The 26833-nt window shown below is 41.9% G+C and overlaps 1 protein-coding gene across 7 annotated transcripts in view; it reads right to left on the bottom strand.

Annotated features, from left to right (window-relative positions):
* Positions 1-3882: 3882 nt before the first annotated feature.
* The window catches only part of AOPEP (aminopeptidase O (putative)), a 214864-nt gene continuing 191913 nt past the window's right edge, over positions 3883-26833 (bottom strand). For 4 of the 7 annotated variants that reach the window (XM_069776425.1, XM_069776430.1, XM_069776427.1 and 1 more), the window contains 3 exons: positions 10516-10602; positions 7650-7794; positions 3883-4702 (listed from right to left, as the gene is read on the bottom strand). In XM_069776425.1, coding sequence (XP_069632526.1) covers positions 7654-7794; positions 10516-10602 — 228 coding nt within the window. In that variant the 3' untranslated portion in view covers positions 3883-4702; positions 7650-7653. The other 3 variants (XM_069776426.1, XM_069776428.1, XM_069776429.1) reach the window with 3 other exon arrangements.

The raw sequence follows: 26833 nt of genomic DNA, 5'->3' as shown, positions 1-26833 counted from the left end.
TTACTCACAGTAAATGGACAAATGCAGTTTATCTCCTAAGCACTGTGCAAATGTCTCAATTTCTTTACACACTGGCATATTTCACTGGCACAAAATGTCAGCTTGCCAGCAAGGTAAGTTTTTAAAATAATTTTTCCAATATGTTGTGCCCACAGAAACAAGGGACCATATCTGTGTTAGTGTACACATTCACTTAAGTATTTATATGTGCCTAAACTCATTAGACTTGTGGTGAAATTCTAGATGAGTCAGGCTCCTCTTTTTGGTTGCTTCCTTGTCCTTCCTTGCAATTAATTTTTTTTTTTACTACTACTCTGGGCATCTAGGATTGGGGCCAAGAACAGAAATGCATTTGCATATCTGTTAAAATCTTTGCCTTTTATAGAAGATATCAAACCTGACTCATGAATACTGGCAATTGTAGCACAAAGGTGGATATTTTATAGTTTTAAAAGACCACAAAAAATTTACTTTTAGATATTAAGAATTAATGTCCTGCAGTAAGGTTTGCAGTGACTTAGAATAAGGTTTTGCGCTCAGTATGTGGGTTTATGTCAAATGGTAGTCCTACTATAGAATATAGCCCTACTATGAGAGGGCTTTGCCCAGAGGAAAATACCATTATGTATTGGGCATATTACGATGGGCAACCCCATCCTGAAACGTGTAGGCTTTCCAGATATTTCCAGTCCAGTTTCTGCATGGAGAGAAATCAACTCAAAATGAGCAAAGCCTTTGGCATGTAATGGCATATTGTAACTTAGCTGCTTGTTCATTCTTACAAAGGTGCCATGGTTTCCTCCCCCATGCTTAAGGTATGCAGAGGATCCTACACCTGCAAATTCTAACACAACAGCTAAACTTTTCTGTAATAGAAATACCAGCTCTCAAGACTTTATGAGCTGTGGAGCTGAACTGGCTGCCGGCAGTACTCTGCGTGATGATACATTATCATGGCCTAGCTCTATAGAACTTACTTCTTTTGGTTTTGTAATATCCTTTTTCATAGTGCTTTTCAGGTGTCAGAATTTCATATAGGCTCCTTATGTCTTGAGTCCTACTTGTTTCCTCAAGCTGCCTACTTGCTCAGGCTGCGTTTCTGGCTAGACCTGTTGTTTCCAGGCTAGACTTTTTCCTTCCCTCTCATGTGCAAGGAATGGGCAATAAGGTACAGTTAATTCCCTCCTAAAGGAGAACACACACAGCCAGCAGCAGCTGCAAACACTTCCTAGCAAAGCTGAAGACAGAAAACAAAGCGGAGGAACTGCTGCCAGCAAAATGGTATGTTTTACCCCATGTTTGTAGCAGAAAGCATATGACCAGGAATGCAGCTCCTCTGAGGGGGCAAGGGACTTCCCTAGGTCACCCCCTCATTTATGGTGTGCCTTTACTGTGAAGAAGTGACCCAGTAAGTGGCACAGCAAAATACGTGGTGAGCCTTGCCTAACTGTACGGATACAGTTTTAGCTTAACCTGACATTCATTTTTACAGTTAAAAGCTATGTCCAGACAAGTATCAGTGAGATCCTAACCAGCTGTTGGATCAATGAAATGAGTGGGAGACAGTCCAGCCTTCTGCATTGGACTTTCTAATGCTATACAAAGTAAAACTACCACTGTGTTTGGAAAGGACTGTATTAGGGATGGGAGAAAAAAACAAACAAAATGCTTTATTTTATTCAGAGGCAGCTGACTATGAAACAGAAGTAGAATGAAATCTAAGTAGGGCAAAGACACACCTGTGTGAATGTCTGTGCTTGCCATAGCCACGTACGTTGATATGTAAATGTATGTTACCATTGAAGTCTTAGTTTTCACCTCCGAACAGACATTTAATGTTGTAATGTTTTTGCCACTTTCCCCAAATGCCCGGCTATACTTAAGAACAAACACCTTCTTAAACAACAAACAGGCAGTTTCACTGGATTTTATTGTGTTGACAGTCAAGTCCAGATAGAAGTATCATTTGATAAACCACCACTTCCAGTAATGATTTTAGTTACAATAAGTTTGGAAATGGATTTTTTTTGTTGTTTGCTTTTATTTACTATAATTAGAATCTACAACTTCTTCCTCTCAGGAAGTTAATATGGAAACACCCGTCTGGGGAGAATCTTGAGTAAAATGAACAGTAACATTTGTTTATTTATTTATTTATTCCTGCTAAGCTTTCAGTAGAGCCTGCTAAAAACTTAAACGACACTTTGTACGGTTCACTCCCAGAGCTTTTTACATGATTCAGAAGGATTTTAAACTAATGCTAATGCTTGTATCATGTTAATGAAGCTACTGTATAATACAGACAGAAGTCTCCTGTTCTCTCTTACTTCTGATGAGCTATGGTGACAGCAACTATGTGAAGCCACCTTCAGCTTCCTTATTGATCTGCAGCCTCACTCTATTTAGCAATGCTTGGACTAGCTATAAAAGGCCATACAAGCCCAGATACTGGGCCAGACCTGCCACTTATTTGCCATTTTTCAGGTTGTTTTTGGTGTTTGTTAGTGTTTTAGTTTCTGTTCATTTTCTCAGTTGCTACAATGCATGATGGATCACAAAGTTGTTGTGAGGGAACTCAACATTCAAGTTCATGCTCACATTAATACTGCTGAGACAGCCTGGAACAGCTGTCACAAGCAAAATAAACTACTGCTGTGCTCAATATTAAAAAAAGGTAAGGTAAGTAAGTAGAGTGTTTTGAAAGAACAAAAATACGGTGATATTTGCAAATGTGTGGAATGTCTTACCTACCATGTAGGTTTTTTTTAACAGTACTGGCTATGAACAGGATTACAACATATTTAATTTCTGGTTGTCTTGTGCAAGAGCCTTATCCAGCTCTGGGTTCTTTCCCTTACACAATGGAAAAGGCAAAAACTAAGCTGGTTTCCTTTGCAGAAAAACCTGTGAAATGGAAATGAAGCATAACTCTTTAATGAATGGGATCCCTTAATAACTACATCTGTGAGCACAACTACATTAGAAGTCATTGCAGTATCTCTGCGTGTTCTTGGACAATTTCCTAACTCTTGCTGCATTTGAAAGAAATTGCTGAGTGTCCCATAATTCAGGTATTGACACTGTGTGCCTGGAAAGGGGGAGGTCAGAAAATGTAGTGAGGTAAAGAGGAACTGTACTCATTGGACTGAAGTCACTGCTGAGGTAGGCTCTTACTTTGGATTCTGAGCACAAGAACTTTTGTCCTGGTTTCAGCTGGGATGTAGTTAACTGTCTTCCTAGTAGCTGGTACAGTGCTATGTTTTGAGTTCAGTATGTGAAGAATGTTGATAACACTGATGTTTTCAGTCGTTACTCAGTAGTGTTTAGACTAGAGTCAAGGATTTTTCAGCTTCTCATGCCCAGCCAGGGCACCTGACCCAAACTGGCCAACAGTGTATTCCATACCATGGGACGTCCCATCTAGTTTAGGAACTGGGAAGGGGGGGGCAGGGATTCGCCGCTCGGGGACTGGCTGGGTGTCGGTCGGCGGGTGGTGAGCAATTGCCCTGCGCATCATTTGGACATTCCAATCCTTTTATTACTACTGTTGTCATTTTATTAGTGTTATCATTATCATTATTAGTTTCTTCTCTTCTGTTCTTATCTCAACCCACGAGTTTTACTTCTTTTCCCGATTTTCTCCCCCATCCCACTGGATGGGGGGGAGTGAGTGAGCGGCTGCGTGGTGCTTAGTTGCTGGCTGGGGTTAAACCACGACAACTTTAAAAAAATATTAATTAACACATTTAATTTTTTTGTTAATATCCATTAACTAGTGACTTTCAGCTGCTTTTCTCCTACTGCAAAAGCAGAAGTGGGGTCATTCTTGTTCCTAAGCTTGTAAATTAATGTTGAACCACTGTGCAATGGAAAGACTACACATACGTGAAAAAAGTATTTATTTTTACAAGAGTATTTGACGTAAAACAATAGTGTACAAAGTAAATACGTTCACAAATTTTTGTGTTTTAAATTCTTAGTCTCTGAAAGGAACAGTTAAGCTGTCTTCTGACCAGTGGAGCAGTACTGTCCTAGGAAAGAAGAGCTACCGTTGATATATCACCATGCAAAAGGAGCAGCACGGGGTATAGAAGACATTTTCAGAAAATGGAAGGTCTGACATTTCTGGTAAAAGTTAACCTAAACAAGACAGAGAGAGAATGCTAATCTTTGTTTTCCTTCAATCCCATCCCATCACCAAGATGATGGCTGGTCACTTTTCACACTTCCAATTAACCTCCCCAGCCCCACCCCAGCTCCCGCTAATTTTATATTAGCTTTTTAATTTGACATAGAATTTACAAATAAAATTTTAAGTACAGAATACAGTTTCATCTAATTTCAGAGATTCCTAATGTTGGCCAAATTACTGGAGCACATAATCATTCAAATCAAGACTGCTTGGCATCTGCAAACTGGAATGGTTGTACCACCAAAGAGCAAGGATAAACCCCAAATTTATTGTATTAAAGAACTACCTAAAGCCACAGTAATGTGTGTTCATGTGTAGTTTGTTTTGTGCGCATGCGTTCTTGGTTACAGTGAGCCTCTGGAAGACATAAATATCGAGAGGTGAATGTTTCTGTCAGCTGATTGTTTTAGCAGTCACATAATCCTTCCTTTGATGTCTTGGGTCAATGAAATCCTAGTACCATCAGGGTTTAGTAGGAGATATATTAAAAGAGTTTCTCTGTGATCTTTCCTGCAACGGAAACAGCAGTAAAAGTTATTATTCTGTCATGATAAAGGACTACCTGTGCATTCTTGATCGCCCCAGCTTTCCAAATGGAGTTATTTTTTAGGTTACCAGTAGACCATAACTGTGGTTACAGAGTTAACAATGATCTCTTTAGAATTCTAGAGCTACCACATCAAGGTCTGGAGAAGACAGGGAAGATCCACACTGCAAGCACGTTCTCTTGGTTATTAGCAGCTTACTCTGAAAATAATGCTGGAGGTCAGTTACCACAGCAATACTCTGCAATGTGCTATGTATCCACGTACCTTCTTGTCTTAAGCCAACAGTTCTCTAGACAGTACTGAGGCAGCTTTTCCACCTTAGGCCGTTTAGTGTTTAACATCAGGACATCGTAATACATACTAATTCTTTTTTTGAGAGAAAACAGTAACAACATTTCTCAAAGGCTCTTAGAAAAGGTACATCTTTTTTTGCTCTAGGGCTCGACTCCTGTTCCTGCTGAACTGAGCCAGTGTGTAAAATCAGAACTGATATCAGCTCAGTAGGCACCGGAGGACGGGTCCATCGACAGCCTGGAACAACAGCAGCAGCCGTAAGTGGCAGCTCCAGTCGGAAACAACCATTTCCTGCAAACGACACACAGTGCTAAGCTACAACTGCAGAGAGATCATGACAGCATCCATTAAAGAGAAGACTGCGAAACAAAGCTTCATAGGCAACTCCAGTTTAAAGTCACAAACATTTATTTCCTCTGACCTTAGAAAAGCATGGCAACAAAATTACTGTAGGCGATGCCTTACATTTGCAGTCAGACCGAGAATTTAAGGAGCGCTGTTTGTTCTCCGCTAAAACCAAGAGTCTTTGGTCCACCCCATGTCACCTCTGCCTCTTATCCTCGATATACTGCATCTCACATGCAGGCACGCATTGTAAACCTGCCCATTCAGCAGCAAGGTATCTCAGCCAGCTCTCTGCCCTGCGCAGGCTGACATTAAGCGAGGTCTCCTCTCCCCTTCTCTTCAGGTGCAGAACTTAGCCACTGTGAACAAAGAGGGAAACAATCACTGTTCACCAATCAGCTAAGCTCTGCACCTTGCCAGAGAGGTCTCCATCTTGGTATAGCTAATTATCTGATGAGAGTCTTCCGTGATGCGTCTGCTGCTTTCCTCTTTTTTTTTTTTTTTTTTAATGGACGGAGAGGATTCCATGCTGTGCACGGATCGGATAGTTATGGTGAGTTTCCTACTAGCAGCTGCGGTCATGGCTGTGTGGTAATCCCTGGCAATGTGATTTTAATCTTAAGTCACAAATCATCATGCCAGGAACCCAAACAGCCACAACATTAAAAGAAAGCTGTGCAGTCACACAAGTGTTGTTCTCATAACAGTATCTTTAGATTTTATGCATTTCTAGTCTGTCTGAAAAGTCAAGGGGGCAATTCTAGCCTATTCCTGACACACACATACCATGTAATTTTCCTGTGCTAGATACTTACCACGAGAAGCTTGTAGAAATTTGGGGTTTTATTTTATTATTGAAGGAACTATTGGAAGACAGTTCCTAGTACAGTAGTACCAGAACAAACTGCATCTCCATGTTTCTGGCCTTCAGACACCTGAAGGCATCTACCAGATTAAAAATTGTTGAACATCATAGCTCAAATTCCTGTGGGTCCTCAATAATTGGGAGCACACAAGTAAGTCTTTTAACCCTACCTGTTTTAGAAGGCAACCCTCCTACTCCATAACTGATATCCTGGCACTCTATCATCTGATCCACCTTTCCAAAAAAGTTTTCTTGGCAGGTACAGTTCTTGTCTATACAGAAGAACAACATGGCTATTCATAAACAAACTTGCTTTCATGGTATCTATCACCTGCTGTATTTCATATAAATGAAGTAAACACTACAAATTCAAGCAGAACTCACTATCAAGTAAGGCTAGATGTACAGGCTTGAACAGGAGAAAATCAAGATTTCTGCTTGGTACCAATTAGAAAATTACGATTTTGCTAAATTAGATGCCTGAATTTTGATACCACAGATCAACTGTAAAGTTATGTGAACAACCAAGGCAATCAATCTGTCAGATGAGTTATATCATTAAGCAAAAATCTGAGGTATGCTGTACTGGAAGAGACCTTCATACCAATCCTAATTGGCTATGTGTTAAACGTGCATGTACAGACACTGTAAGGTTACCTCCGGCTACTCAAATAGACTGAAAAATGGAGAATATCTTTGCAAATTACCAGTTTACAGCCTGCAGCAATCTTTATTTCATGCATATTTCTTGCAATTCTGCTTCTTCTCTGGTGATTCCTCCCCATTAATTTCAGAAACAAGCTAGATTATGTATGATATTACACAGCTTCTTCATGTTAAGGCTACTCTTCTTACCTCATAATCAGTCTTCGAAGGCCTCACTACACTTAACACAAAAACATTTGATTTATCAGCTTGTTTTCACATGATTCAGATTTGTTTCCAAGTGCATAGCTTCATACTTCCACTGGTGGGCTCAGATGCTTTTCAAAGACTGTGCTGCCTATCAAGTCAACATGCAGTTTCATTAAACAGAAATGCTCCTTGCAGAATTGCAATTTCTGTAAGCAGAGTGAAGAATACCAAATGGGAAACAACTGCAGGTGGAGCCTGGCCCTCTCTGGCCATTTGGACTTACAGTTGCCTCTTGTACAGTCCATTACAGAGTTTACAACAAAGCCATGCTCCATGCTCTCCAGCTAGTGCCTACATGTATCTAACTCACTGCTCCAGCAGCTGGGCTTAAAAAAAGAAAAAAAACAGCAAGACATTTAACAAGAGTTACTTCTCAAGCTAAGCAGCCATAAGCTGTATGGTATGCCAAAGTTTACTACATTTAGTGAGCTCTGCATATTCTTTCTGTATGAGGCAAAATCAGGATGTTTAATTTAAAAAGAAAAATCACCTCTTCAGAATAACATCTCTGCCACCACTTTGGCTGAGGACGCATCCATATGTTCTCGTGCTGCAGCAAAGCATTTATGTGCAAGTTCTTGTTGTTTTGCATCTTCATTCACCATTAATTCACCATAGAGATACACACCCATTGCCTGAAAGAGGAACATAACACACAGGCATCCTTCCAGCAGTAATGACTAGTTAGCTGGTTTTCATTCCATTGACCTCCTAGTACTCATTTAATTAAAACCAAGCCAAAACAAAAAAGACAATCCAAAACACAGAAAATACCATATCCTCTATAGCACCTACCCTTCTCCCCCAAAAAGTAGTTTTATCTGGATCTCTTTAGCCTAAGGGTGGCTGTCTATATGTTGTATTGAGTGTATAAGAACAGAATATTAATGTAAGAGGTGTATGTTATGTTGTGACAAGGAAATGTTTTCTCACTCCGTTTTTCTTGCCACTTTTCAAGTTGAAATCTGTTTTCTTTTATCCACTACCTGAAATATTTCCAAATGTCCCTTAAGAAAACAGTTTGTCCTTCCTTCAACAGGATACATGTTTTCTTTCCAATTGTGATGTTTGCACACATACACACACACACACACACACACGAATAAGGAGGACATCAACCAAAACACTCCACTCTAAAATTCCCATTTGGCAATTCCGTAACTGGACAACCAACTGAATGTGGTCAGGTGTGTGTTTCAGATTCTTCTCTTTACATCTGAGATACAGCTGAACATGCACAAATTCTGGTTTGGGAAGAAGGCAGGCTTTTCCTAACTACTCATTCTGGACATAGCAGCTATCAAGAAAGGTAACAGGGGCACCTGGGGGTGAGATCTGGGCCCCTTCGACAGCAGGTGGCAAATCACTGACTAACTTAACAGGAAACATATTGGGGATTGCCTTTTTTTTTCTGATGATACGATTTTTTCACCTAATTACAGGAATTCAGTTAAGCTGCACTTACCAAAATAGGATTATACACGTGACAAAATATTAGCAGCTTAGCACACTGACTTTTACAGTTGTACTTAATGTTTGGACTGTTGAGGAAAAATTTAGATAGCATTGAAAAACCACAATTTTTAATACCATTCCTCACAATTTCCAGCATTGGGTGGTAAGCCGTAAAAAAAATTAGCTTCAACAAGACTTAGCAACGACTGAAATTAAAGGAAGAAGTCCCAAAGTGGCAGAAACCTGTCAGACTCTTCGCCAATCCCCTGAGTGTGCTCTCTGCCATCCAGAGACCAAAGAACTCAGATTTCCAGGGTCTGCAGCTGCACCAGGGTCTGGCAGCCACACCAGGCATGCACACGGCCTTGGAGCTGGGCTCCAGTCACTTTCATAGAGAATTTCAAAATGTTGGAATTTTGTTACAAATAGGAGTTATCTTCTCTAGCCAGTGTTAATAATTTACCTCCAAGCCTAAACATTAACATGTGTAAACACATTGGGTTTTTGTATACCTGAAAAGGATTTAAATAGACACATTTGCATTTTTCCCAGACTTTTAAAAAAGTCAAGTTTTTCGTGATCAGTAAGGACATGCAACTGCTCTGATTTGAGTTGTAATCACTCCAGAAGCTGGATGTGCCATAAACTGTACGCACTGCTGGAGTAAATGAAAGATATTGAAGATTACATTAAAAAAAGTTGCAAAAATTATTTCCCTGCACTGAAGAAAATGTTAGTCTTTATTTGGCATAGTATCTGTTCCAAACATAATGCAATTCAGTATGTTTGGGTTTAGGAACTCAAGGATTTCTGCCCCCCCACCCCAGGCTTCTGCTGGTGGTTATCACCATCCTTTCATAGGATTAAAATACACACAATATATATAACTTCTTATTTTCATAAATAATGTTGGGTTATGCTTTTTTTTTTTTTTTTTAATAAAGAGCTTGCCAGCAAGTCCGGGGCCTGTTCATTGGCTGAGATATAAATAGGAGGTATACTTCAGAGCTGGAAGAAAGAGCACAAGAGACTGCAATAATTTTATTGTGCTGTTGTGACAAAATGTATTTGCCTGAAAGCACAAAAACCTCATTGGCTGTAAATAGCTTTGTTCATTGTCAACATAAAAGGTAAAGACATTAATAGCTTGCCTAGACTTTGAAATATCTTGCAACATTTTCTATTTTTCACATACATTTTAAATATATAACACTCATCCTAAATATATAACAGTCAACCTAGGCAGTGAATGTCTTGATTTTATAGAGTTCATAGTGAAAAAAAATAAATACAAGTGAAATAGAAAGAATAAGGCAGAGGTACAATTAGAATTTTAAGTTCATAATGGCCTAAATTAAAAGCCATAGTAAAGACATCATGTATGGCCAGCCTTTTAAGACCTTCAGAATCTTCTGGTAGCATTTTCCTAACTGTGGAGAGGCCCACATTCTCTGGATGTGTATCAATGTGCAATGTCCTCCCTCTGGACGTCATCTTGAAAACTGAAGTTACCACAGCACTGACTGCTTTGCACCTAGATCATATCTATATGCCTTAACAGTCACAGCTAGACTTGCTTTTGTCAGCCTGTAGAAGGAACCAATGCTGAGAAGTATCTTCCTAGCATCATTCCTACCTCCGGCTTGCATAAAATGAAAGGAGAGGAGGGAATATATCCTATTTCACCACCTACCAGAAAATTAGCATGCTTAGGTGGGCTGAACACCCGTAAGTGGCTTCCTTAAAGTACAATGTTTAAGGGGCAAAAGAAGCAAAACCTGAATACGCATTCAGTTTTTTGACAAACAGCAGCAAGAAAATATATTAAAAAATTTTTTAGTTTCACTTTAAGGGTGTCAAAAAGCTGATTATTTTGAAAATGCTAATTAAATGTAACTGACCTGATCTTCTCTGAGAAATTTCTCAACATCTCCATAGCCAGGCACGTACTTGTGTTTAACAACAAGTTCACACCACCGATGACGAACCTTTGGGAAGAAAAGAAATATTAGGATAATTAGGAAGAAAAGAAACTGCATTGTATCTGTGTAAGTGTTGATAAACAATACATCCCTAACCAGGTTGGTTTTGTTGTTGTTGGGTTTGGGTGGGTTGCATTTTTTTTCCCCAGCAGCCAGGCAGATAGATGCCTCTCAACACTAGTCGGTAAGCTGGGCAGAGGTGCATCGCTCTCTGCACGTAAGCCCGGGCTTTGGAAACTCAGAATGCCCAAAGACAAACTCCTGGTTCCACGTTGGTAAACTAACCCAGATCCAGGCACAGATCTGCAGCATCTTCACCTCCACCGTCTCCAGTCTTGACTTTTTTCCTTTAAGTTAGGCTAGAGGTTATTTCTTTTATACTGTAGGGGGGTGGGGGCAAAGATTAGCACTGCAAACATCTGGAAGAGCCACAAGATGTAATTGATAATTTCCCCTATGTAAAGTGTATAATCTAAGTGATAAACAGGCTTAAATATAATTCTGTACCCATATTAAATCCATGCCAAAAGGATAAGAGTTAGGTATAAAACCATGAAACAGGGAGCTTTCAGTTAAATGAAACACAGTTTTGCCACCACATCTTTGCCACTAATAGATTTTAAGCACCTTGCAAAGCATTTAAAATCCATCTACACTTAAAAAGCCAGGCTGTTCTATCAAATGCACATTGACAAAACCTGTTACTAACATACTGCACTGAAAAGTATGGAAATTTTCAAGCAAATCACAATTGAAAAGTATTTTTAATTCAGTAGTGTGAACATGAACTACACCTGGATTTTTTTGATGTTGTCTTTAAATTTCTGATTTTGTTCTTAGCTACTTTTATGGCATAAGTGTCATCTTACTCTCCAGCAAGGCTTCCTCAATTGTAGGCAGTGATCAGCCTCACATTTAAATTCCATTAGTGGCTCAGCACTGATCCTGAAGGAAAACAGTTAAGTGCAATAAAACCCTCCCACCATCCCAATCCTTCTGTTTCAGCCTTTGTTCTTACCATGTTTCAAAAGATAGGGCACGCAATAACAATCACCTTTCACAGTAAGAGTAAAATGTTAGCAGTTCTAACATTTCAAAACTGAGTCCAAATTGTGCTCATATCAAGTAACTGAACACGAACCTTTTCCTGAATGATAGATTTACTGTTAACATCAAGAATGGAAGGCAGAAAAGAAGGGGAAAAAAGTCACACTTAAGTATATTGTTGCTTTTGGAAATAAGGTATTTGGAAGGACTTTCCTTGTCATCCTAGTCCTTGCCAACTTTACATCTCAGGAAAAAATTTCACAGACTTATGTAATTAGATGTTAACCCTATTAGCATAATTAACAAATGATAAATGCTCACAGGTCCTGGAAAAGTCCTTTTTTGGTACCTGACACCTCTTTCCAGCTGGCCTTTTATATGAAATAGTTTGAACACAGCTTATGAATGAAATAAAGTGCTGAGGGGTTTTGTGGCTGAGAGGAGTTTGCGCTCACAGCACATAAGATACTGAACAGTTACAGCGCAACGCATGGTAGAGAATAAAAGCTGTCTCTTAAAGCTTTTTGCTGACAAAATAACAGCTGTTAAGATTCCTGCAAGTGGAACCAGAGCTAAATCTGTGAAAGTAAATACCTTTCCAAGATTCAACAGATTTCCAAGATTTGCTGTAGATGCCCATATCCATAATGTAGACCTTCAAAATGCTACCCAGCTGCTGCTTCTCCCTGGAGACACTAAAGATTTCATCCATAAATTTTCCCAGGCAATCCAGCTTTCTTACAGGGTGTTTCTCATAGCACTGAGCAGCTCTGTGCCTGGACCAAACCTTCAAGGCTCAAAAATTAAGTGTACACATCTTTCATCTGTAGGGTGAGTCAACCAAACAGAGTATGAACACATTTAAAACACGTCTTCATCTGATACACTTTATTCTGCACCTTCTGTCATATATTTGAAAAAAAAAAAAAAAATCCCTTGTGTATTCTCATAGCATGTATAAGAAACACAGGGAGCAGAAGGGGACTGTGGTCCTCTCCTGTGATCACTGCTCTTCTACATCTCATGGTCCAGCAATTACAGTACTCACCCAGGAGGTATGCAATCAAGTCCACCTTCGGTGTCTGCTCGGGATCTCAAACTATGCCTTCAGTGAGAATATTTCAACAGCAGACTATAATGTATTCTGGGATAGGGCTCTCTTCATATCTCCTGGTGAAGCTGTCTTTTCTCTGCAGTTATTAAAATACTTATTGATCCTAAAGGAGGACGTCACAGGACTGTAGGGCCTAAATTTCTGAGAACTTTCGGTAAGAAGCAGGGACCCGGCTCACGCAGCACACAAGCCGGCTCATCCCCAACACGGCTTTCCCGGTGCGACCATAACGGCTGCATGGAAAGCAGAACAGAAGTCCTCCCTGTGAAGGCGTTCATGTGGTCCTACCTCCTCACATACTAACATCGTGTATGGCTGCCTTATGTTAGTATCATGGCCTGATCATCTGAATCCCAATGGCTTTGGAAAACACGGAACGATTAAGCCGTGCCTGTTCCCTTAATTGTTCCTTCCTCCACGGGGTTCCTGTTCTTGGCAATCAACCTCCTTTCAGATAGTTTAAAAGAAAAATATTTGTTGAGCGGGATCTGGGACAGCACACACTTTTCTTTCTCTCTTTTGCTTTTTTCCCTTTCTTTCCCAGGGTGAGTACACATCCTGGCACATTTCCAGATCTGAAATGCTGGCGCTTTGCCAGCTGGGGCAGGAGCGGCATGTCTGTTATCCTCAGATTGCACATTTGCCTCCTGTTCTCCAAAAGCCCCTGAATGCTCTCAGGGCAGAGTGAACCACAGGAGAACGGACCGCTGCCGAAGCACCTGCGAAGCCGGCCCTCCTGTGTCTGGTGCGGGACCCCAGCGAGCAGGGAGCGCGGAAACCAAGGCTGGCCCCCAGCACAAGAGGGGCGGGGGGTGACCTGCGCAACGCCGGCACCGAGGTCTTCACTACCACTTGGACTGAAATCTTCGCTACCGCTTGGACCGAACGTGTACGTCGGTAATGCTCCTGCCCCCCGTGCAGCGCAGCGTGTAGACGGCCATGTCACACGTACTGCAGCTAAAGCGAACGCAGGCATTTCTCAGATACACGCACTATAAAGAACTAATTCTTCTAGTATAATCCACGCCCTAGACTGATACCACAAACATGAGTATTTTATTCACATAAGAGAAGGACGGGGGCGGGGGGAATCAGTTCCCAACGTCTCATCCAATGCTTAGAGCAGGAAAAGTAAAACGGACCCCACAGCTTCACAGCCTAACGAATGAGTCATGTGAACAGGCACTTTTAACAATCCAGTCTCAAAAGGAAATTTTGAAAACTAAGTAGCTTGCGGTAGGACTGAGCTAACCATACTGCATCCTGTGTATGCTCTCCTTGGCTTTTCTGTTCCTCCCAGGAGCAAATACTCAGTGGCAAAAATAAGAACTTGTTAGTCCTCTCCCAATTTTCTCTCTGCACTTTTCTCTGTGCTCTTCTGCACGGTTCAGAGATGCACACCATATGTCATTTTGTCTGGTTACACCATAAACAATATAAAATAAACATGAAAAGTAATTTACAGCAATCCTTCCTGTTACTGCTGGCAGAAAGCACATACACTTTGTCTGGATCTGAAGCAACACCTGTAACCACCCACCCACCCACCCACGCTCTTACTGGTTTGGCAACCGCAGGGATCCATGTGCCAAAGTTGGAAATGCAATTTATTTTCTCAGACTCCAATACCGGGCTGAGAGATGTCCTTCTGAGCCTGCGACTGACAGCTGGTACTCCCAAGGATGGAGAGACGTGGCTGGGGGGGTTGTGCTGCAGGTCTGGTGGGACCTCAGGTTCCTCGTGGATGGATCCTCATTGCCTGGAAATTGTTCTTTCCTCCCGCCCTGCTTTTGCAGCTGGTGCAGACTACCACTACCAGCTTTTTAAGCTAAATGAAGATTATTACTGTGAGTTTTGCCAAGACACTACTCATATTAGTAGTGTATTTCTGAGGCACAGTTCGGTGGCAGGAAGACACTGAGACACTTGCTGTCTCAGGTACAACATTTGGAAACCAGCTGTTACATTTTCATAAATATCAACCACATCAAGACCTAAGTATTGGCTAGCACCTAGATGAAACATCTTGACCGAATACTACTGTCAAATAGCAGACTGTCCCAAATTTAGGAGCAGAGCTTATACAAATAATTCCAGTGGTCTCATATTATCTTTTAATTTCATTCTAAGAAAAATACACGGTAGTGCACAATATTATTTGCAACTCAAACATTACCTGTAATTTTGACAATGCAATCGTAGATGTTGAGGAACCAAAATTATGTTTCTTCTGTTTTCAGAGAATGCAAGCTGTCGCATGAGATTATTTAACTGAAATAAATACTTACATAAAATATAATAATAATCCAGCTCTAAGACAGTCCCTTTGTTTCAGCAACCTGGGCCAAGATCTCTTGGGAAATGGTGCTTGAAGCTGACTTACTAAACCCATCTAAGGCATCAAATACATGGGTTGACTTTCAAAAGAAAAGCTCCCAGTTACATACCTGAGAAGCAATATTTTTAAACTATTTTGAACACATCTTAAATTAAAGCAATTTTTTTTTTTTCTGGCCCAGATGATAAATTACTTTGCCTAATCCGTATGATTCTCCCCTGCCCCACAGAAACAATCAGACAAGCCTAAAACAAACATCCTCACAGAAATCTTTTTATGTTATATTGTAATGATCTAGCTTGCTAATGTTCTCAATAATACGTATACAAGCAAAACATAAATATTTTACTTCTGAGGTCTACAAGTAAGATTTAGAAAGCAAGTAATTTAAACCATGCCTTTTTATTAAAGGGAGAAAAAAAAGCTAGAGTTTACTAAGCCTTTGGTCTTCAGAATGGAAGACTAGCTTCAGGGAAAATGAGTACATTTTGCTAATAGCTGGATCCAATTTAAAAGGCGCCATGAGACAACAAATCTAAATCACTGAATAAAAGCAACATACTTAGAGATCTTAGAAAATGGGGTAATTTGAAATACAGTAAGACCTATTGTCCAACAAAATGGAATCTTTATTAAAGGTAGAAGGCATATGGGATCTTTATAAAACACAGGATCATAGTCTATTGAAAAATATTATTTGAACAACTTGAATCTTAAATGTTAATTAAAGAGTCTCAGAGGCCAGACTCCAGTCCAATTTGTAGAGGAAAAAATATAAACAAACTTTTTCAAATAACCAAGCTATGCTACTACAGATTAGTTTTAATTAACAAGAAGGAAGCTGGTATCTCCAGAGCACCGGAATGCTGTTCTGTTCCATCTGAAAGCATTTATCTCCAGCCTCTTCCTATCTACACGTAAATTGGATTCAAATATTACATCATTTTCCTAGACAATTAAGGAACAATGCCACATGTTACAGGACAGTATTTAGACTAAAAAACAGGTTTTACAATTGCTTAACATGGAAGACTTACAGTTTAAGAATTGCCAATTTTACAGTGCATTTAATGACTTAATTTTCCCCTCTACCTTAGCTGAAATAGTTACTCTTTAATACACCAGCCAGGTTGCATCAGTGCCTTTTCATTCTATATAGTCTGAATTCCAAATGGGCATTTGTATCTTTTATGCCATGGTATACGCGTGCTTTGGCATGCGAATTTGGTTTCATGAACGCTTACCCAAGTAAGATGATCAGAGATACTGAAGCAGCTCAGAAGGAGCAATGAAACAGCCATGTGTGTTACAACTGTGCTGACAGAGTATCCGTTTGGTAATCTGAAAAAATGTACTCAATAGCCAAAAACCTACTAGATGCAAGCAGAATGGGATGCAAGCAGAATGGGATGCAAGCAGAATGGATTCATCATTCTAACAAGGAATTGTGATTATTATGTGTGCCAATGGTTTGTCAGGAGACTGAGCAAAGAAGCTGCCTAACATCTTAAATGAGCTTGCATTTTGGACCAAAAACTCCTGGACTTTTCATAGCCTAAGTTATCTCTTGGGTCTCATAGCACTCACTCTGACAATGTTGCAGGGTCAAAGAAACCATGGGCAGATAGAGCTTCACAGCAGCAGGCATCTTTCATGGCAACCTTCTTCCTGAGACCCTCATAGTGTTAAGGTTCAGTTAATGCTGTTTCTTAGAGCACAGTGCTTTCTCAGTATTAAACAAACACTTAATTCTCCAGAGCTACGGTCAAAATGATGATAACATTTCAAATTTTAAAAATGGCTTTTGGTAGCTTTACTCATGCTGCATTTTATTTTGAGTACTGGGAGGAATTGCTGTTCAACGGGGACAGGGGTGGCTGGACCCGAAGCTGACCGAGTTCACTGAGCCCCATCATGCTCTGCATTGGACACCATTGATTGTACACGCAGCTCCATGCCAATTCCTGCCACCTCGGACAACCTCCATTCCCTCTGTGCATTCTGCAGTGTTAGTATCTTCACCCACTGAGAACTCAGCAAAATGTAGCACGGGGAAACCCTAAGTTAACGATGGGCTCGCTAATCAAAATAATTTTTGTCAGGAGCTAATTGTCATTTTGAGGAGCCTACATAGGGGTCTAAATACTTCAAAACTTGGAGTATGAACCAGTCATTAAAAGGCAACTTAAAATCTAATTTTAGCAGAATACCAGTCTTTAGATTTTGGTAATATTGGTAGCAATATCCTACTTCCTTAATTCATTTTACTCCTTCTGATTTTTATTTCTGCATAGATAAAGCAACTGCACACTATGAGGGGTGCTGGCAACAGGGGAGAAGGACTTGCAAGCCCTCTCTCTCCTTCCTCCACTCAACAGCACTGATGGGAGTGCCGTGGGTAGGGCTCACGCAGCAACTGCCCCCACTTAGTAAAACAGAGAGGTGTTGTACAATCAAGCTTTTAAAAAACAAATTCTGTTGTTTGGTCAACAGCAGGCTGTGGGACAACTGGCAGCATTTGAACCCGTAACTGCGCAAGTGTGCCAGCAGGTCAGGCAGCGTGCTTCCATAGCTGTGCCTGCCTCAAGTAGCAAGAGGTGCAGGCTTGAACATTCTCACCTTTATAAATGCAATTTCTGGGCATGTATTTCCTTCCCATCCTTTCCCCTCCCCTCCAACCGCACGCTCCTGTTTTAGCATTCACCCAGTTCTAAGTAACGCAATTGAACCTTACTGTTAAAAAGTTTCTGTAGTACCACAGCCTTGCTCAAGAGCAACCTGATCAGATCCTTCTTCTCCAGCTCCCACAGACTGTACACAGGACTCCACTTCCACCTCCAAATAAAACACATGCTTCTCCACAGCTAGTGTGGAGGCTCTTTCCTACATAAGCATACAGAAGCCTAGGAATCACCAAACATGCTGCTTAGGGAAGTCCAAGCAGAGCGGAGGGCATCCCTGCTGCTCTCTGTGATCAGAAAGGCATAGCGACCAAAGGGCAGCATTTCGGGACAAGTTTCATTCCTGGTAATGACGCACATGCTGAGGACTTGTTTGGAAAAGACAAATGCCCTTTTCTCCCTACCCCAGGTTCACAAACCGAGAGCTCCCAATTAGAGACCAGACACTCTTCTCCCTATGCGGGCCCCATCTGTGATCAATGACATCCGTGTTGGTAGAAGAAAATTTTCCAAAAGAAATCAGAAAAAGGAAGAGACTAAGAAGCCATGTCTAATCCTTCTTCAATGGTGGCACAGGCAGCATCTCTTTCCTGGTGTCAAAGCTGTCACTGTGAATAGGTGACTCGGTTAGGATGCCTACTTCTTTAATCTCAACACTCCTCAGCCTGCCCCTCCTTGCCCTAACAGGAGACGGACACACAACAGGATCTGGCCTCCAGTTTCCATTCTTCTTTTACAGCGGACCAAAAAAAGCAGTAGGAGGACAGTGACCTACAGCACGGTTGGATGACAAGAGGGCCACCAGCACCAAGGTAGTGTGATGCTTCAACGCCTGCTGGGAGAGCGCGTCCCCGCTGTGCCCAAAGGCTTTTCTCACTGCATTCTCATGTGCACTGCTGCCATCTCCGTGCTGGGGGGAGCGGCTCCTATAGCATAGTGCATGTGAGGTAAGGAAATGTTTAACACAGCATGTGAACTCACTTAATTTGAAAAACAAAGGTTTTTAAAAATAAGCCTTAATTAAAAACATAAATACACTACTTACACTGGAACCAAATGCTTCCCCTTTCCCCTGCCTTTTCAGTATTGCCTGTTGAGCATGCCGGAGCGTCAGCGCTGTTCACAGCTTGCAGCAAGATGGAGATGGCAGAAAAAATGTCATCAGCTGCCTTTTTAACAATTTCACTGGAGATGTGTGCCGAGCTTCGCTTTGCTGTGGTGCTGCTGGCTCTCAGGAGCAGGGCTGCCTTCTGGCTGGCGGCAGAAGAAAGGCTTGCACCACCCCACAAACCTCCCTGCACCCCCGGCACTGGGAGACGTGCCGGCATCCCAGCGGGACTCTGCCCCAGGACAGGGTGGGTCGCAGCCCCGCTGCCCGCGGAGCCAGCCCTGCACCGGCACCAGACCCAGCTGCTCCTCGTGCCTTCCCCGTCCCTGCCGGAGGGCTGGCAGGGTGCTCCCGGGGCTTCGCTCCCAGCCGCCCTCCATCCCCGCTTGTCCCTTCTCCCAGCTGGGTGCTGCGGTGAGGATGGCTGCAGGCGTGAAGGCGCAGGCTGTGGGCGAGAAAGGACAGAGTGCTGGGGGGGCCGGGAGGGAGATCCTGTACCTCCGAGGGAAGAGAAGGAAGACCAGATGCCGGCCTCGGGTACAACCAACCCCCCCGTGCAGCCTCCACCAAGAAGTACTGCAGGGACGAGCCCCATGCCTTCAGCAAGGTAAGACCGGCTTGGGCATATGTGCATGTCCCAACTGATGCCTCAACCAAAATACACCACCACAACTGCCTCTCCATCTCCTATACAACCCCATCCACATTCCCTCTGACGCCCTACTGAAACACCTGTCTACAATAATGGCTAGACTACCTCTGGTATCACCGTATTTTTTTTCATATCAACATCGCAAGTGTTTCAAATACTCCCCATCGCCACTGTCTCTCCCAGCTGTCTCCGGATGGGGTCTGTCTAGCATTTTTACCCATACAGTGTTTGTATATATATTTCAACACAAGCTATTTATACATGCACATGAAAGCGTGCTGGGCTTATAAAACCAAATGTTGTAGTGGGAAAAAGCACATAAACACCCATACATCTGAAGCAGAAATCCAGCTCTCAAGAGTTTCACATCAAGCACACCAACCGTCTGTTACCGATTATTATTAAGTTATAACTCCTGTTCAGCAAAAGGAAAGGCTGCTGCAAGTATCAAGGCAACAGTAAGCTATCCCCACTGCTTATGCCCCTCTCTCCATTCCCCTACGTCTATCTCCTCCCTTTTGTAACTAGAGGCAAAAAAAGGCCTTCCTTTTATCTTTGGCCTCCCACAGTGACTGTGGTGCAAACATTTGTGATTTCCAGGCAAGATTACTGTCATACACAGAATCTGGAGCTCCATATGAAAATGAGACTCAAATTCCAGGCAATGAACAATGTGGCTGCCCGGCTTTTCTGCAGTTTAGGTCACAGCCAGCCAACCCAGCCCATGCTCACTCACATCCTTCCAATTTTTCGTAGTTTAAAACTTTGCTTCCAATTTCCAAACAATTAAACATGAGATTTTGACTCTAAAGACAAAGACCTTTCACATCACTCTGACACACACCCCTTTTCCCCAAACACCAGCAAAAATTCTTAGGCGAAGTATATATTGATTTTATAAACTCAGAAGAAAGATGCTCACTCCTGACATGAGAACATCTAGATTTTACTCCATGTTTCAGATTTTTGACTCATCTTCTCCTCTTTTATTCCCTGCTCCCAAGAACACAGTGACCGTTGCTGCTTAGAATGATGTTTACCCCATGTGGAACACAACAAAATTCCTCTCCAGGGCACTGCAACCCCAAAGGTATTTAAATGGCATGGAGTTGAAAGGAGGACAGCAGACTTTTACCCACACATTATTAAGTCAGTGACTCAGCGGTGGGACCAGATCTATGCGGCTAAGATAATGACATAAGAACCAACTACAGCTAGCAGCTTTGAATTGTCCTGTTTCTTGCACTATTTAGACCTCACAGGCTTATGGCGTAGCAGATTTCTTCCAGCTCTGTGGTCCTATCCAGGCATAACCTGCATCTGCAGTCAGCCTCTATACAGGAATGAGAAGTACTAGATGAGCTGTTTGGACGTAGCCTCAAAATCAGTTTATTTTAAATAAAAAGTATATTCAGACCTTTTTTCAGAATTAAAACAAAACAAAACAAAACACAAAAACAACAAAGAGGATGCACCACACAAGCACAAAAATTCCTACAGCTTCATAATGAAAAAAAACAAAACCGCTGCTGAGAGCTAGGAGCTTTTGTTTGTATTTTTAAAACTACATTCTCCTTGACATCCTGGCTGTTATGTCAGTGCTATCATACATAGGCAAACAGAGTAACCTTTTAAATTCCATGACAAGGCCAGGTGGTTTGTATTACAGTGCTACATTTGTATTGCCCTACACAGAAATACTGTATAAAATTTCATATAAAGCAGTTGCACCCAATTCAGAACACCTTTGGGATTGATTTCAGAAGCCCAGAGGACTCCACCACTTCATTCTCCTTTCCGGACAATAGGACATAGAAAAGCAGGAACTATCTCCAACCCCTTCCTCCATGAATTCTTTGGATAAACAGTAAAAAAACCCCAAACCAACTGAATGCCGTATTTAGTTCCTTCTTACCATCAGCTCCCCCACCTTCCAAGTCTTGCTAAATTGTTGGGCTGCCAGATAAGAAGGAAATTAAGTCCCAAAACCAGTTTAGAAAAACAAGGCACGATAAGTGAACAGCACTGGTAATGGCACCAGTCAGGGGCTTGGAAACTCCTGTTAATGCCACCCGGCAGTGAGTGAGATCACTTGGAACAAACGTGTTGCTGTTGGCTCCTGGAGGGGTGCGGGATCGGGAGTGCTGACTGGTGCAAAGCTATTTCCAGTGCTCTATAAATCTCGCGCCCTGATCATGCCCGTCGGAGCGCTAATGCTGATGGAGGGATTTTCTGTTCTTCTCAAGTGGCTGGAAAAGCCCCCCCACTTTGAGTGTAGTGACAAAACAAACCCGAATTATAGCTACTCGAGATTATCCTTCAGTCAGTCTTACAAATTCATCCCAATACATCCACTCAGTTATGATGGGCACGTGAGCCAGAGTCAGTCCCAGAGCACAACTCCCACTGCTGTAACTGGAAGCGTTTTTCCCTCATCCTGTTCCAATTTTCTTAGCCTCACACTGAATTTTGGGCCTCATGTTTGGGAAGCAAATGACATCTTCCTAGACGCTACCCTTTTCAAAGTTCCTTTCACTGGGGAAAAAAAAAAACCAACTCCAGCAAATGCATGCTTGTGAAAAACTACCTTTACCAGTAGTAATACCAATACCATCCATGCCAAAGAGCCTGCAAACTGCATTTAGATGCAACACAAGTAAGAACACGAAGCAGGGTGAAGACTCAAAACATATCAAAATCACAGAAGACCTCTTGACAAGTGACTGCTGCTCCAGTCAATGCATTTCGTTTGTAGGAGAGGGGGATAGTCTACTGATAACCCCTTTACTAGTGAAAATGGGAAACATTTTCTGTGGCAGATATTCCTTGCTAGTATTTGCCAGGGGAAGTATCAGGAGAAGAGCAGGGAAAAACAAATTAATATTTCTGTGAGGATGAGTGTGAAAAGCATCAGACTGATAACAGTACAGAGATTTCACTTTCTCAAAACTTGCATTTCTTCTCTCTTCTTTCTTTTCCATTTAATGAGCATTCTGCCTCAGTAATGGTTGGGTATACAAACCTCAAATCTGACTTATTCCAGAAACAAATCTGGCATGCAGGCTGACTGCTCTAACGAGCTTTTTCTAAGTTCCTAATTCCTAAATATTAAATTGCTAATTGCTAAATATTGAATTGCTAATTGCAATTAAATTGTGAATAAAAAATTCTTCAGTGTAATCTCATCTATCTCTCGTGCCACAACAGTGCTCGGAATATAATGTTAGGAAAAGGTAGGTGAAACTTATTTTGCATCTGTGGTAAATTTTCACAGCAGCTCTGTAAGTCCCGCAAAACATACTCTCATACACAAAATAAGGCATCTCGACTTGAGTTGAAATTGAATAATAAGCTGTATGTTTAAATATGGAAGAAGTACAGAAACTATTTTTACTTTTGCAGAAGCAAAAAATTATTGCGTTCACTTATCTTCTGAAGAAAGTAATGTCCTGTAATAGTCATCAGCTCAAGCTGTCACCTTTTTTCATCTATTGAATTGGTGGTTCATACCAACAATGACGTAAATTAAGGAAAAGGATCGTGTATCTCCCTGTTCGGTTGCAACGCCACTATCTGAAATGTGCCTATCTGTTGCTCCATGGTCCAATCAAGAAGGACTGGCAAGCCTGTGGAGGTATTTGCAACACATTACTAATTTTATTCAACAGCTGGACACGGCTCCTGAGCCCCTGCCCCACGGCAGGACTACCCCAGTGGCTGTGCTGAAAGGAAAGCCCACCGAGTGCCTTGTCCGCCTGCGAGCATGGACTGACCTTTCCCAAGCAGTTCCCTTTTCCCACCCAGTTTTACAGCATACTCTACAGAGCTCTGTTCCATAAGGGTGCCTTCCAACAATGCCCAGCCACAACTGGCAGGACAGCTGAATAACGCAGTGCGAGAATGTGCTCAGCTCAACGCAGTCGCCATCAGATGGGATGCTTCAAGACAGATATTGCATTGTAATTCATTTGTGTTTCCAGGTCTGCCAGCTTTTCACGGGCTAGGAAAGATCAATGAATCAAAGTTATTTTGCCCTAAACACCATTCTCACCACTTTTAGGACGCCAAGCACCTTATGTGGTTTGTATTAGCATGGCTGGATTTCTGTCAGTGAAATAAGATGCCACCACTTTATAGCCTTGGTCTCATAGGCAGGCCTCATGCACAATGAAGTAGTTGTGTGAGAACGGCTTTATGCCACCCACATGACTGACGATACTATGATCTTAACTCATTTTACTCACATTTTCTGCAGAAGCAGTTATAGTCTCTCCTCTCCCCCCCAAATACACCACATTATGATCCTGAACACAGGGAAAGCATTATGTAAGTGAAGAGCATTTCAGCCAACTTGCTGAGACAAGGAAAACTAACAAAGCAACTTCCCATATGCTGTGCAGGCAAGATATTTTATAAAAAAGTGATGCCTGCAGTAGGAAAGAAAGAAAAGTTAACTCTATGGGGAAAAGTCTGGGGAAACACACCATAAATCTTTCTGCTTCATCCATATTCTCTGGTTTTTATCACCAGGTCTTAGATAATTCAGCAACAAGTAGAACACACTTGCAGAAATACTGTCAAGTCTTAAAGAGGACTGAAAGTGTCACACACACACGCTACCCTTCTCCTATGGCCTTAGTGATCTTTTCCCTGTTGCTTTTTTTACTATTCTGCAGGCTACTCAGCCACCCTGTGACCTTGTGTACACACACATTACAGGCCTCTCCCTGACCAAATGAAGATGTTAGAAGAGAAATAATGGAAATAATCACAGGGTTCTTCTAGTTAACAGGTTCACTGAGTGTTATCCAGAGCTCCCAGTGTTGTCTTTAGATATTTGTAAAAAAATTGGAATCAGTTCAGTGAAAGTCCTCAACAGCCTATGCTCAAACAAGGTAAGTTTGCATAGTTACATCAAAAGAGGTGTCAACAAGGTTAGGCAGACTTAAAAAAATACTAGCAACCAGAAACTTTCCATGCAGACCAGCTCTCCTCATTCTGCCAGACGCTAGATATTGAATAAATTAAATATCTGTATAAATACAAACAGCCACCTCAGAAAGAAACAAAACAGAAACAACCCCAGACCCACCTTCAATTCTGTTATCTTCCTGCAACTGCCTGATGGCAACTGTAGCTGTGTTAAAACATATCTCAGTTCTCCTTAGTCAGCTGAACTTCCAGCTGGACTTTGTCATATTCAGACTGCAGCCAGCTTCTATTATGCTTCTGACGGACCCAGGACGTGGTACGCCATGGAGGTGTAGCCTGTCTATAAGCCACCTTACTATGCAACGGGAAGTGGCACAGCAAGAAAAGTGGGAACAGAAGAGAAAACTGAGGACACAATCATTCTTCCATGCAATTGCCTCCCACTCGTCTGACCAGGTCCGAGCCACAATGGGCTCAAGGCACTGAGAGGTGATGGAAAAATGGCTTTAACCTTTGAAACCTTCATTGCTCTCCAAACATTGCTTAAAGATATATTGGATATGCTCAATTCAAAGAATTCATAGCAGTGAGTTTAATCTCTGGAAAACAAACTTGTAGTTGTGTGCCTTCTTATATGTTCTAAGGTTTGAACAGCAAATGGAAAATAAAATCATGATTTGCTACAGAAGTGGACTGAAAAAAATAGGAGCGAGTCACAAATTCTACAGTTAGGCAGATGCCCTACAAGCCTCTTACAGCACCCAAGACTGGGGGCAGACCAGTTTGAAACGTGATTAAGCCATCAGCATCTCACTTCTGGCTCTTGTGGCTCAAAGGTTGCTATCAGAGATGCGTTAGGCATTATGAATCAGAAACATGTTACCTAACCTCTGATTTTCTTTTTAGCTGAAGCATTCAAATAAGTGTCTGTCTGAGAAGGGAGAGCCTACTACTGACCTCTTACCCTCCTGGCTGCTTCAAAGGAATCTAAACAAGGCAGATGATAACCTGCTGCAACCCCTCCTCTCCTTTCTGAAGTACGGTGTGCCCTTACGTTGGTAAGGCTGGACATGCACGTGGTAACAAGCGGTCAGGAGTACCAAGTAGTGCTGTTGGCAACCTTCACTGACTGAGGACAGACCTGCATGTCGCCGCGGGCAAGTGCAGACACTGCCAGGAGTACCAAGTAGTGCTGTTGGCAACCTTCACTGACTGAGGACAGACCTGCATGTCGCCGCGGGCAAGTGCAGACACTGCCAGGTGCACGCTGTTTTACAACAAGTGTGCTGAACTTTAAAGTCCAAATAAAGATGCTTCAGAAACACAGATATAAAAGCTTTGAGAAACATGAACTGGGACTTCCCATGCTATACTTGTGTAGGACAACACCATCCCCGGTAACAAGCTCTCTTGCAGCATTTGTGCAACGAGTTAGTGAGCTGTGTTGCACACGCTTCTCAATGTGTGAACTGTGAAGTAACCCAAAGACAAAACAAGCCCAATGCACATGTATCCCATTTCCAGTCAACCAGGCTCAAGCAACCTTGGGCAACTTTTCTCCAGTACCATCCCAGTGCTAGCTTTGGTGTGGTGCTTCAATGCCAGCATGCTACAGGACTGAAGTGTCCAGACAGACATTCAGGTCCTTTAAAATAGGCAGAGACAGGGAGGTGGTTCTCTACTGGTTTCATCCCAACAGTAAAATCCACCAGGCAACTGTCCCCTTTACTCCTCCCAACACGCCTACCTGATGAGGTGAGATTATCCAAATCCTTTACTTTTTCCACATAAGTACTACAAAACGTGGAACATTCTTGCCCTTGCAAGCATACTCAGCAGCACGTATACATGCTATCCTTTGTATTCCCTCTGATGCTGTACAAAGGCCTTCTAGTGACCTACAATACATACAGGGAAAGCCTTCCAACTCTTGAGTGTGCAGACAACATTTTATGTACAGTTTTCAAGAGCAAACTTTGTTTATAATACAGAAAAACATACTACTGGCCACATCACTGCTAAATCCTGCTGGAAGATTAATGTGAATTTAAATGCCACTTATCAAAAATAGGAAAACCCGGTCTTATTTCTTAACTTTCTGCTGTTGGATGGAACACAGCTGACAAACTTCTTAAAAAGAATACCTGAATAAAACCTCTGCCATTGACAGTTTTCTTTTTTTTTATTGGCCTGCATGCAATTTTTTATGCTTGTATTTTTAATGATTCATTTCTGATGCTTAGTTACTGAGAACATTTGAACTCCAGTAACATAACAGGATCATTGTAAGTGACTAATGTCGTCACAAATTAAATCTAGACAAGAACAGCTCAGCTATAGGCTTGGACTGAGGTTCTTTGTCCCT

This window comes from Haliaeetus albicilla, chromosome Z (genome assembly GCF_947461875.1).
Source record: "Haliaeetus albicilla chromosome Z, bHalAlb1.1, whole genome shotgun sequence".
Taxonomy (NCBI): domain Eukaryota; kingdom Metazoa; phylum Chordata; class Aves; order Accipitriformes; family Accipitridae; genus Haliaeetus; species Haliaeetus albicilla.
Note: the sequence above shows the minus strand (reverse complement) of the source record. Positions and strands in the feature narration are given on the sequence as shown.